Here is a 12809-nt window from a genome sequence, read left to right as displayed (position 1 = left end):
TCTAACTCTGATAAACTCCATTTATTTGTTATACTTCTGGGTTTTTTTCCCTTTAAAGTAAAATGTTTGTAATCTTTTAATAGATGTTACAATCTTTGAAAAGTTTTATTTGCACAACCTTTAAGTAATTGTGATTTTTTTCTTTTCTTTTCTCTGTTGTTTAGTCCAAAAGAAACCCTACCTTCAAAACCTGTAAAGAAAGAGAAGGAACAAAGGCCACGTCACCTACTCACAGACCTCCCTCTCCCTCCAGAGCTCCCTGGTGGGGATCCATCTCCCCCAGACTCTCCAGAACCAAAGGCAATCACACCACCTCAGCAACCATACAAAAAGAGACCAAAGTAAGTTTTTGGAAGAACTCGTCCTTAATTATAGCTTTCTTACTTTTGGGCCTTAATATTGCTCTTCCACAGCCTGTACCAATGGGATCATCTAAGATTAGGCCTAAATGTAGATCTTATTTTAATGTTTAAAAGCCTTTCATCTGCATGGATACCTCACTGTATTTTTTAGAAAAGCAGTAGTTTTCCAGATGCAAATGTACCATGAACATTGATGCCATTGTATCTTTTGATTCATAATACCTAGAGTATTAAAGAAGAAAAAATGCCTTTTATTCGGAGTAATGTACACATTAATGAAAAATTAGTAGCTGTGAGAATTTTTTTTTCTAAACTACGAAAATTAACATGCCATAAATGTAGTAGAATCTTAGTAATAAAAAGTTGCTATTTATTGATCACATATTATTGCCAAAGCCTCATATTATACTTTCACAGTAACCCTATGATGTAGGGATTATTTTCCCAATCTATAGTTGAGGAAGCCAGTACTCAATAGAGGTTAGAAGTAAGCAGCAAATCTATTGTTAATTGATCTTATTTCCTTCTAAAGCAAAAAAAATCTGTCTTAGCCACTGTCAGAGACTGTTTAAACTATTTTCATATCATTTGATTATTGCCTTTTTAATAAAGAAACTGATAAAAGACTCAGGAGCCAAAGAAATCATCGTGAAAGAATTCTGGGGGTTCTGTCATGGCTCAGCAATAATGAACCCAACTGGTATCCAGGAGGACATGGATTCGATCCCTGGCTTCACTCAGTGGGTTAAGGATACAGCGTAGCCATGAGCTGTGATGTAGGTCACAAGTTTGGCTCAGATCTGGCATGGCTGTGGCTGTGGTACAGGCTCGCAGCTCCAGCTCTTATTCAACCCCTATCCTGGGAACTTCCATATGCTGTGGTGTGGCCCTAAAAAAAATAGTAATAATAATTCTGTTTTCTTCTTTGAATGCGCTTTTTTTTTTTTTTTTTTTGCTACACCCACTGCATGTGGAAGTTCCTGGGCCAGGGATGGAACCCATGCCACAGCAGCCCTCTGCAGTGACAATGCTGGGTCCTTCACCTGCTGCACCACAAGGGAACTCCTGAATACACTTAATTTTTAAAAATAACTTTTTTGTCTGTTTTTAATTTTGTTTCGCTCTTTTTAGAATTTGTTGTCCTCGTTACGGAGAAAGAAGACAAACAGAAAGTGACTGGGGGAAACGCTGTGTGGACAAGTTTGACATTATTGGGATTATTGGAGAGGGAACCTATGGCCAAGTATATAAAGCCAAGGACAAAGATACAGGTAAATGTTGCCACAGAATTCTTCATGTCAGAAGGTTAAAAATTTAGCAATATTGATGTCTTAAGTAGATTTTAGCAAAAGTAAATTTTGAGTTCTAATTTGGTCTCCAAAAGTTATTAAAAAGACTAAAATTTTCCAAAAGAATAGTATAATTATTACTGTCTAGGAAAACCTTTCTTCTGGTTGTTCTTTTGTAAATGTTTTATAGTCAAATTGCTGAGAATTTAATAAGAGAAGCTAAAAATAAAATGTATAAGTTGTTTTTTGGTAGAGGTTTGGTTCTTAAAGATAAAATGAAGTAGTTGAATTATTGCTATGTTTTAATAATCCAAAATTTTTAGGCCTAACCAAATATTGAATTAAAATTTTAAAGTCTTGGAGTTTCCGTCGTGGCTCAGTGGTTAATGAATCTGACTAAGAACCATGAGGTTTCGGGTTCGATCTCTGGCCTTGCTCAGTGGGTTAAAGATCCAGCCTTGCTGTGAGCTGTGTAGGTTGCAGACGAGGCTCGGATCCCATGTTGCTGTGGTTGTGGTATAGGCCGGTGGCTACAGCTCCGATTAGACCCCTAGCCTGGGAATCTTCATATGCCGCGGGAACAGACCTAGAAAAAGCAAAAAGGCAAAAAAAAAAAAAAAAAAAAAAAAAAAAAATTTAAAGTCTTAAAAAATCAAAGAAAGTGAACATGGTTTTGTCTGTTTTTTTTTTGTTTTTTGTTTTTTGCAGCACTGGTGGCATTAGATGTTGTTGGGCCAAGGGATCAAATCTGGCCGCAGCTGCCACCTGAGCCGCCATGGAGACAACACCAGATCTTTAACCTACTGCACCACAGTGGGAATTCCTGAGATTTTTTATTTTAAAAACAATAGAAAAGCATCTGGCATGTAGCATTTAAATAGGCCTTTAGTCCGTCTCTCACAGCTAGAGCTTATTTTAGGTGGTTCATGATGGTGGCTAAGAAATGCTAATTGATAATATAACAGTTTGAATTTGTTGTGGCAGGAGAGCTAGTAGCTCTGAAGAAGGTGAGACTGGACAATGAAAAAGAGGGCTTCCCAATCACAGCCATTCGTGAGATCAAAATCCTTCGCCAGCTAATCCACCGAAGTGTTGTTAACATGAAGGAAATTGTCACAGATAAGCAAGATGCACTGGACTTCAAGAAGGACAAAGGTACTAAATAGAATCACATTTCTACAGAGTAGATTGGTATATCTTATTTTCCTTTCTTAGCTTCTTTGCTTGTTGGCAGTTTTTAACAGATTGTACTAAAATCCAGTTTATTTCTTTAATCCACATCAGAATTAAGATGTTAACAGATTCCTTTTGTGCTGAACAGTGCTTGTTTTATAAAATGCCCATTTTCCATCATTTTACTCCTAAACTTTTAGAAGTCATTGTAAGTCATTAAAATCTAATCTAATTATTAAAATTAGAGTCTGTTATAATACCTAGTAAGGCCAGCACGTAAGCAATATAAGGTTTTCCTCCTATGTTTTTTTAAAATGGTTGCACCTGCAGCATATGGAAGTTCCCGGGCCAGGGATTGAATCTGAGCCATACCAGCTATCTACACTGCAGCTGGGGCAACACTGGATCCTTTAACCCATTTCACGGGGGCAGGGATTGAACCCCCCACCTCTGCAGAGACTTGAGCCGCTATAGTCAGTCAGATTCCTAATCCACTGTGCCACAGCAGGAACTCCAACCGATGTTGTGAAGTTTTTTTCCCCAAAAAATTGTAATGACAATAATGGAAATTGAAGATCAGGTTTGATAGTTACTCTCATTTTTACATCATTTTTTCATTTACATGTATTTGTATTTTTACATAGTTTCTACTCATATGGTTTGGAATCCAAAGCAGGTATTTCTAAAATAACCTTCTTAGGTCACATAGTGATTTGTTTTCCTGGATTTCTAAGTTTTATCTCTGTTTAGGGGATAAAATTGTTCATTCATTTTTTTCTATACTTATGTTTGAAATTGCCTCTTTTTGACACCCAGTCTACTTTTTTTTTTTTTTTTTTGTCTTTTTTGCTATTTCTTTGGGCCGCTTCCACGGCACATGGAGGTTCCCAGGCTAGGGGTCTAATCGGAGCTGTAGCCACCGGCCTACTCCAGAGCCACAGCAACGCGGGATCCGAGCCGCATCTGCAACCTACACCACAGCTCACGGCAACGCTGGATCGTTAACCCACTGAGCAAGGGCAGGGACCGAACCTGCAACCTCATGGTTCCTAGTCAGATTCGTTAACCACTGCGCCACGACGGGAACTCCCCAGCCTACTTTTATTAAAATAAATCTGAAAGTTTATAGATGGGCAGCTGTGAAAAGAAGGCATCTTTTTTTTTTGGTCTTTTCTAGTGCTGCACCAGCAGCATATGGAGGTTCCCAGGCTAGGGGTCGAATCAGAGCTGTAGCCGTAGGCCTACGCCACAGCCACAGCAATGTGGGATCCGAGCCGTATCTTCGACCTAAACCACAGCTCACAGCAACGCTGGATCCTTAACGCACTGAGTGAGACCAGGGATGGAACCTGCAACCTCATGGTTCCTAGTTGGATTCGTTAACCACCGAGCCACAACGGGAACTCCAAGAAGGCATCTTTGAATATAGTCTGGAATGTTAAGACAGAATATGATTGAAATTAGGAAGGTAATGAATAGAGTTAAGCTGAACTTCTTTACAAAGCCTTGATAATATTAGCATTAGGAGATTAGTACCTCTTCAGTCTGGGGGAAGTAGTTTTAAAGAAAATAAAAAATTCTGCATAGATGGATTTATCAAAATTAGACTGAAATAGAATTAAGGATACCAGGTATATTTTTAACTTCTGATTATAAAAATAATACAGTGAATAGCTGATTTTTGTAAGGCAACCCAAAAAAATGTTCATTGAATGCTGAGAGGTTCTTGCTTTTTATCCATACCATTCTGTAGGTACTATTTAAATAATTTACCATGTGCTTTGTAAATGCTTTTTTAAAAAAATCATAAAATAATGAATAAATGAATGGACATCATACATGCCCACTGTGGAAAAATTGAAAATATAGAGGAATAAGAAAAAGAGGAGTTCTCTTCATTCCTAAGCAGGTTAAGAACCTGACATAGTGTCCATGAGTTTGATCCCTGGCCTCGCTCAGTGGGTTAAGGATCTGGCATTGCCACAAGCTGAGCCATGGTCTGCAGATGTGGCTTTGACCCCTAGCCAGGGAACTTCCAGTTGCTGCAGGTGCAGCCTTAAAAAAAAAAAAAAAAAGAAAAGAAAAGAAAAAAAAGTAAAAGAAAACAGCAGTCTCTTCTCTCCCCTTCCCTCCCAGTGTACACCACAGACAGAAAATCACTTTAGTGTTAGCATTTTGTCATATTTCTTTCTGGTTATTTATATTGTATTTATTTTAATGTAACTGAGATCAAGGTGTATTTAGTGTTTGATAACTTGTCATAAGCAATTTCATGTATCATTAATATGTTTTAATGATTGCACATAAAGACAGATCCATGTTTATTTCACCAGTCCTTGTTGAGCAATTAGTTGGCCAGTTAAAAAAATATAATAGCACTGCATTGAACATCTTTGTACGTAAATCTTTGCATTTTTAATTTATTTCTTAATATAGTTTTCAAGAAGTAGAATTCATCTGGTGAAGGGAATTTTCATATTTAATGTTAGATAGCTTTTAAAAAAGGTAGTGATGATCTATGTCCCACCAGTGAATCCCATCCCACTTTATTCTCCCTAATGCTCTTTATCTTTTTAAAACCTTGTCACCTTATCTGATAAGTGAAGTATGAATGATACTATTTTGGATTGCATTCCTTTTATTAATTATACATTTTTTCCCCATGTTTGTAAGTTTACTTACTTTCTCTTTTTTCTTTTTTTTTTTCTTTTTTGGCTGTCCCTTGGCATATGGAGTTCCCAGGCCAGGGAGCAAATCCAAGCTGCAGTTGCAGTCTCTGCAGCAGCTGCAGCAGTGCTGGATCCTTTAACCCATTGTGCCAGGCTGGGGATCGAACTACATCGAGGCACTGCAGAGATGCCACTGATTCCATTGCACCATGGCAGGAACTCCTATTATCTCTTTTTCGAGCTGTCTCTTTATGTCCTTTATTTACTCATCTTTAACAGTATTAGTGTTTTCTTCTAATTTGTATGAGGTCTTAGCTAAAGCTAAGACACTCCTTCACTCCTTTTTTTTTTTTTTTTTTGTCTTTTTGTCTTTTTGCCTTTTCTAGGGCCGCACCAGCAGCATATGGAGGTTTCCCAGGCTAGGGGTCGAATTGGAACAGTAGCTGCCGGCCTACACCACAGCCACAGCAACGCCGGATCCAAGCCATGTCCGTGACCTACACCACAGCTCACAGCAACACTGGATCCTTAATGCACTGAGCAAGGCCAGGGATCGAACCCGTAACCTCATGGTTCCTAGTCGGATTCGTTAACCGCTGAGGCACAATGGGAACTCCTAAGACATTCCTTTAATGCAGTGGGTTCTTAAGTTTTGGGGGGTCATGGCCCTTTTAAAATATCTTATGGATCCATTCTTCAAAAAAATACATTTAAAATGTGTACACTTGTGTTTAAAATGTTGTGTGCTCTTTCAGAGAGTTCAGAGTCCTTAAAGTCTATCCAGTAGACTAAGAATCCTTGCCTTTATGATACTGAGAGAAGAATTTTGTATGGGAAGGATCATTATCTAACTTAGGTCTAGTATCTCTTCTATTCTTTTTCTTTCTTTTTTTTTTTGGCCATGCTTGTGGCATGCAGAAGTCCTCAGGGCAGGGGTCAAAACTACCATAGCAGTGACAACGCCAGATCCTTTAACCATTAGGCCACCAGGGAACTCCTAGGTCTAGTATTTCTTATTTGCCTCTATTATGCACTGTGCCAAAAGTGGAAAGATACTGTGAATTTCAAGTCTTTTACAATTCTCTTAGCCTTTTTTCTACTTTTAAATTTAGGGAGAAGTTTGTGGCACAGTGGGAATGAATCCAACTAATATCCATGAGGGTACAGATTTGATCCCTGCCCTCACTCAGTGGGTTAAGGATCCAGCATTGCTGTGAGCTGTGGTATAGGTCTTTGCTGTGCTTGGATCCCACATTGCTGTGGCTGTGGTGTGGGCTGGCAGCTGCGGCTTCAGTTTGACCCCCTAGCCATTAGGAAGTTGAATTAGATGGTTTTTTTTTGCTTTTTTGGTCCCACCTATGGCCTGCCAAAGTTCCAGGCTAGGGATTGAACCTGTGCTACAGCAGTGACAGTGCTGCCAGATATTTAACTGCTAGGCCACTAGGGAACTCCTTGATTCTTTTTTTTTTTTTTTTTTTTTTTTTTTTTTCCCCTTTTTTGGACGCCCTGAGGCATACAGAGTTCCCCAGGCCAGGGGTCAAATCCGAGCTGCAGTTACAACCTGTAGCTAAGCTACAGCAGTGCTGAATGCTTAACCCACTGTTCAGGGCCTAGGATTGTCCCAGCACTCTGGAGACACTGATCCTGTTGAGCCACAGCGGGAACTCCGGAACTCCTCAGTTCCTATGTACTATAAATTTTGTTAATAATTTATAATATATGTACCCCTGGCCTTTTTTTTTTTTTTTCTTTTTAGGGTTGCATTTGAGGCATATGGACGTTCCCAGGCTGCGGGTCGAATAGGAGCTATGGCTGCTGGCGTACACCACACCCGCAGCAATTCGGAATCAAAGGTGCATCCTCATGGATGCTAGTCAGATTTGTTTTCTGCTGCGTCACAGCAGGAACTCCCACCCCGACATATTATGTGCATGCTATTAACTAGGGTAAAGACTTCCACAAAAATAGTCTTAGTGTGTAACAAGTAGGCATGGTATTGTGTCACAAATAAAACTTTATTTACAGCAGTAGACTAACTGGATTTGGCCCAAGGGATCTCTAATTTGCCAACACATTAGATCACAAAAAGACTAGTTGTTACACAACATAATTGGGGCAGTTGTCCCACCTCAACTAGTAAGTAGTCCAAAGAACATTGGACTGTGAGTCAGAGGATTAATTACAATGGTAGTTCTGTTATTTATTATTAGAATGGGCAAATTGTTCAGCTGCTTGAGTTTCAGTTTCTTCATGTTTAAAATTAAGTGATTTTGAAGTTCTCTTGTTGCACAGTTGGCTAAGGAGTCAGCATTGTCACTGCAGTGACTTTGGCTTGGTTTTGATCCCTGGCCTGGGAACTTCCACGTGCCATGGGCGAGGCCAAGAAGAAAAAAAAAAATTAAATGTTTTTTCCAGAGAGCTTATGGTCAACTCCAGAATTATATTAAAATTTGAAGCATTGTGATTTTAGCATCCTTTTTCTCGTTTTTAATATTTTCTTTCATCTTATGTAGGAGCCTTTTACCTTGTGTTTGAGTATATGGACCATGACTTAATGGGACTGTTGGAATCTGGTTTGGTGCACTTTTCTGAGGACCATATCAAGTCATTCATGAAACAGCTGATGGAAGGATTGGATTACTGTCACAAAAAGAATTTCCTGCATCGGGATATTAAGTGTTCTAACATTTTGCTGAACAACAGGTAACATAGAAACCATATGAAGCATTTTCTTTTGACCCCCTTAGTTTTAGCTAGTTAATTGTGTTTTAGGTAGACCCAATAATGCAGTATTTTACATTTACATATGTCTGATGTCTGTACCTTAGGAACAACTTGTGATAGGGGTACTCGATTGTTGTTGTTGTTTTGCTTTTTAGGACTGCACCCACGGCATATGGAAGTTCCCACGCTAGAGGATGAAATGGAGCTACAGCTGCCAGCCTACACAACAGCCACATTAACGCAGGATCTGAACTGTGTCCGTGACCTACACCACAGCTCACAGATGGCAGTGCCAGATCCTTAACCCACTGAGGGAGGCCAGGGATCAAACCCACATCATCATGGATACTAGTCTAGTTTGTTACTGCTGAGCCACGACAGGAACTCCTGTGATGGGGTACTCTGATCAGCAGAGTCTCCACACTCAGTGTTGGTAAGGGAACTAAGAGGTAGGATTGTAAAGGTTTTTTTGAATTGCAAATATTTTAGGGACTCACTTACATCCTACAGGAATATTTAAAGAGCTTTTGCCATAGTTAGTAAATCATACTTTTGTGGGGAGTTCCGCTGTGGCACAGTGGGCAACGAATCTGATTACAGGTGGCTTGGGTTGCCACAGAGGTGCAGGTTCCATTCCCTGCTCGGTGCAGGAGGTTAAAGTATCTGATTGCCACAGCTGCAGCTTGGATTCAACTCCTGACCTGGGGACTTCCATATGCTGTGGCTCAGTAATAAAACAACAACAACAACAATAATAGTAATACTTTTGTTGTTCTAGGAAAATTCAAGCACACATTGAATTCTTTTTTTTTTTTTCTCCGTCTTTTTGTCTTTTTGCCATTTCTTGGGCCACTGCTGCAGCATATGGAGGTTCCCAGGCTAGGGGTTGAATCAGAGCTGTAGCTGCTGGTCTACACCAGAGCCACAGCAACGCGGGATCCGAGCCGCGTCTGCAACCTACACCACAGCTCACGGCAATGCCGGGTCCTTAACCCACTGAGGAAGGGCAGGGATCGAACCCGCAACCTCATGGTTCCTAGTCGGATTCGTTACCCACTGAGCCACGACGGGAACTCCCACATGGAATTCTTAATGAAATTCTTCTTTGTTTAGTGGAGAGAAATATGCCTGTTCTTTTAGCAGCTCTTGAGACTTTTTCAGTTATTGAATTTTAGAGTAAACACAGGTGTAGTTGGTGACTGACCTTTCTGCGCAGAACTTACTCCCAGTTTTTAATAGTATAGACGGAAAGGAATTTGGTGAAAAACAGTGCTAATTCTTCAGAAGTTTTTATAATCTGCTTTCTTCCTCTCTTTTTGCCTAAATTGTGATGGTGATATCAGTTATACTGTTGACACTAGTCTTTGTAATAGCCCTGCCTATTGAAGAATAAAAAGCAAGTCTTGTACCATTGAAATAAGGTCAGTGTTTGTTTCTGTAGGTAATTTGGCTATTTATAGCCATCTTTGTCTGATGCACCCATTTTAAAAAACATTTCTGTTCAGTTCTATTTAACAAACATCATTTAGATAAGAATATGGAGTAATTGTGACTTATTTCCTGTCTCCAACAGGGATAACCAATTCTGTAGGGTTACCCAGGACTATCTTGATTTTTAAAAAGTCCTGCATGGGATGGTTGGTCCCTCGAGAGTTCAGAGTTTTATTTAGAAAGCTAAGCAAATAAATTGCTCAATTCAATAAACATTTATTAAGCCTTTTTTTCTTCTCTTGAATTCGGGAGCATCTGGGAAGATGCATTCCTTTTTTTTTTTTGTTTGTGTGTTTGTCTTTTTAGGGCCACACTCAGCATATGGAGGTTCCCAGGCTAGGGTCCACTGGCCTACACCAGAGCCACAGCAACATGGGATCCAAGCTGTGTCTATGACCTAAACCACAGCTCATGGCAATGCCAGATCCTTAACCCAATGAACAAGGCCAGGGATCAAACTGAGCCACTATAGGAACTCCTCCTGGGAAGATGCAGTCTTGAGGAATGCATAAAATTTTATCATAAAGACCAACAACATAGGGTTACATTTCTAGACAAAAGAGATTGTTTGTACAAAAGCATATAAATGTGAAAATAATATAGCATGTTATGTTTGGAAAACTGTAAATAAGTCAATATTGCTAAGGTAAGAAAAGTGAAGTACGTAATATCAAGAGATAAAGCTGGACAGTTGCAAGGAGCCAATTTAAAGGTCTTATATATCTTGCCAAGAAGCTTAAATTGCAAGCCATTGAAGGGTGCTGGTTTGGTTAATTTTTTGTTTTTAAATTATACAATTAATGCTTTATTTCAAATTTTATACCTATGTATTTGTACCTTTATGAGACAAAACATTTTATATATATGTAAATATACATATACGTACACATGTATGTATGTGTATATACATAGCCGTTTTTTAGGGCTGAACCCACGGCATATGGCAGTTCCTAGGTTAGAGGTCGAGTTGGAGCTGTAGCTGCTGGCCTACGCCACGGCAACAGCAATGCGGTATCTGATTGGAGCTGCCTCTGTGAGCTATACACCACAGCTTGCAGCAACGCTGGATCCTTAACCCACTGAGCGAGGCCAGGGATTGAACCGATTGAACCCGAGTCCTCATGGACCCTAGTTGAATTTGTTAACTGCTGAGCAAAATGGAAAATCCCACAAACTGTGATATTGAAAGATCATTCCTGGAGTTCCTGCTGTGGTTCAGTGGCATCAGCAGCGATGGAATGCAGGCAGGTTTGATCCCTGGCCTGGCACAGTGGATTAAGGATCTGGCATTGTGCAGCTGCAATGTAGGTCGCAACTGTAGCTTGGATCTGATCCTTGGCCTGGGAAGACGTATGCTCGAGGTGGGGGTCGGGGGGAAATGCCCAAAAAGAGAAAAAAAGATTATTCATTCCTTTCTGTCACTATTCCTGTGACCCACAATGGGCTTGGTTAATCTGTATCCCAGTAATGATGCTTCAAAAACTTGGAGTTCCCGCCATGGCGCAGCGGAAACGAACCTGACTAGGAACCATGAGGTTGCAGGTTTGATCCCTGGCCTCGCTCAGTGGGTCAAGGCTCTGCCGTTGCTGTGAGCCATGGTGTAGCTCACAGACGCAACTCGGATCTGGTGTTGCTGTGGCTGTGGTGTAGGCCGGCAGCTACAGCTCCAGTTAGACCCCTAGCCTGGGAACCTTCATATGCCTTGGGTGCAGCCCTAAAAAAGAATAAAAACTTGACGATGATGGCTATCATCTTGCAGCTTTTTAGACTAGAGTGTTAATATGCTTTCCTCTGTTCCTTTTGCTTCTCAGGGATTGTGTCAGGCCAGGGAGTAACTGCAGTCCTTTCTTTTGGCCCAGACCCTTCTCTGTCCCTGACTTCACATATTGAGGAAGCTGATGAGGTTCTAGACTAAACTGAATTTCCTTCTCAGGTTGCTAAGCAGGATGCAAGAGTCTCATGGTCTAGTCTGATCCACACAGCCTCTACTCTGGCCCATTTAGTTCTGTCTGCAGAGACTTCTGGGTGAGATGGCCTAGAGAGAATGGTAAGGAGTCCTCAGCTGGACAGGGATGAGAAAGCAATTGATGAGAGAGGGAAAACAGTAGGATTGGGCTCCATGGTGTTTATTTTATCTTAATTACACAAGTATAATTGAGACCAAATCATTTTAGATACAGGAGAGACACAGTCTGCGTTTTAAAAAAGTCACTGAACGCTCACTATATGAAGTGTGGACTAGAGGCAGGGAGACCTGTGCTTGAACCAAGGCATAACTAGTTGAGATGGACAGAAATAACTTGGTAGATCAGTAGCCTTTGGTGAGTGAATGAATGGTAGGGAATAAATCAAAGTACTTAAAGATAACTCACAGATTTCTGACTTGAGAAAATAGATAGGTGACAAAGTGGTCAATATAGGGAATACAGAGGTAGAGCACGGTGGTTGGGGAAAAGAGTTAAATCCCTTTCAGATATATCTGCTATATATCCAGGGTAGTGACATCAAATAGGCACATGGGAGTTCCAAGCTAGCAGTGTAGATTCAGGAGTTACCAAGCATAGAAAAGAGGTGAGAAGATGGAACCTAGAGACTGGTCAGACGAATAGAAATAAGGAAATATGAATGCAAAATAGGCAGGTTTAAGAAATGTGTGATCATGGATATCAGATGATGCAGACAGTTTTTTTGTTTGTTTTTGTTTTTAATCTTCTTAGGGCTGCACTTGAGGCATATGAAAGTTCTCAAGCTATGGGTCAAATCAGAGCTATAGTCACCGGCCTTTGTTACAGTCACAGCAACTTGGAATCTGAGCTGCATCTGCGACCTACACCACATCTCACAGCAATGCCAGATCCTTTAACCCACTGATTGAGGCCAGGGATTGAACCCACATCCTCATGGATGCTAATCAGGTTCGTCACTGCTGAGCCACAATGGGAACTTGTGCAGAAAGATTTTAAGACCCAAGCGGAGAATCTGAAAATTAAGAGACCAGTGGTGACAGTGAGGGTAAGTGAGTGGGTAGCACGATTGATGGGAAGGTGATTGTAGGTGTGACTTTAATTATTTTGTTTTTATTAAGAATGTAGAGGTTTAAG

The 12809-nt window shown here is 40.4% G+C and overlaps 1 protein-coding gene across 21 annotated transcripts in view; it reads left to right on the top strand.

The window, feature by feature from the left end:
- The window catches only part of CDK12 (cyclin dependent kinase 12), a 76033-nt gene that overhangs the window by 17370 nt on the left and 45854 nt on the right, over positions 1–12809 (top strand). For all 21 annotated transcript variants that reach the window (XR_002337130.1, XR_002337126.1, XR_002337137.1 and 18 more), the window contains exons 3-6: positions 165–341; positions 1494–1633; positions 2636–2806; positions 8007–8196. Coding sequence is in view for 7 of the 21 variants with exons in the window: in XM_005653931.3 (XP_005653988.1) it covers positions 165–341; positions 1494–1633; positions 2636–2806; positions 8007–8196 (678 nt within the window). In the remaining 14 variants the exon portion in view is untranslated. The remainder of the gene's footprint in view (positions 1–164; positions 342–1493; positions 1634–2635; positions 2807–8006; positions 8197–12809) is intronic.

The sequence above is a fragment of the Sus scrofa genome, chromosome 12, assembly GCF_000003025.6.
Source record: "Sus scrofa isolate TJ Tabasco breed Duroc chromosome 12, Sscrofa11.1, whole genome shotgun sequence".
Taxonomy (NCBI): domain Eukaryota; kingdom Metazoa; phylum Chordata; class Mammalia; order Artiodactyla; family Suidae; genus Sus; species Sus scrofa.
Note: the sequence above shows the minus strand (reverse complement) of the source record. Positions and strands in the feature narration are given on the sequence as shown.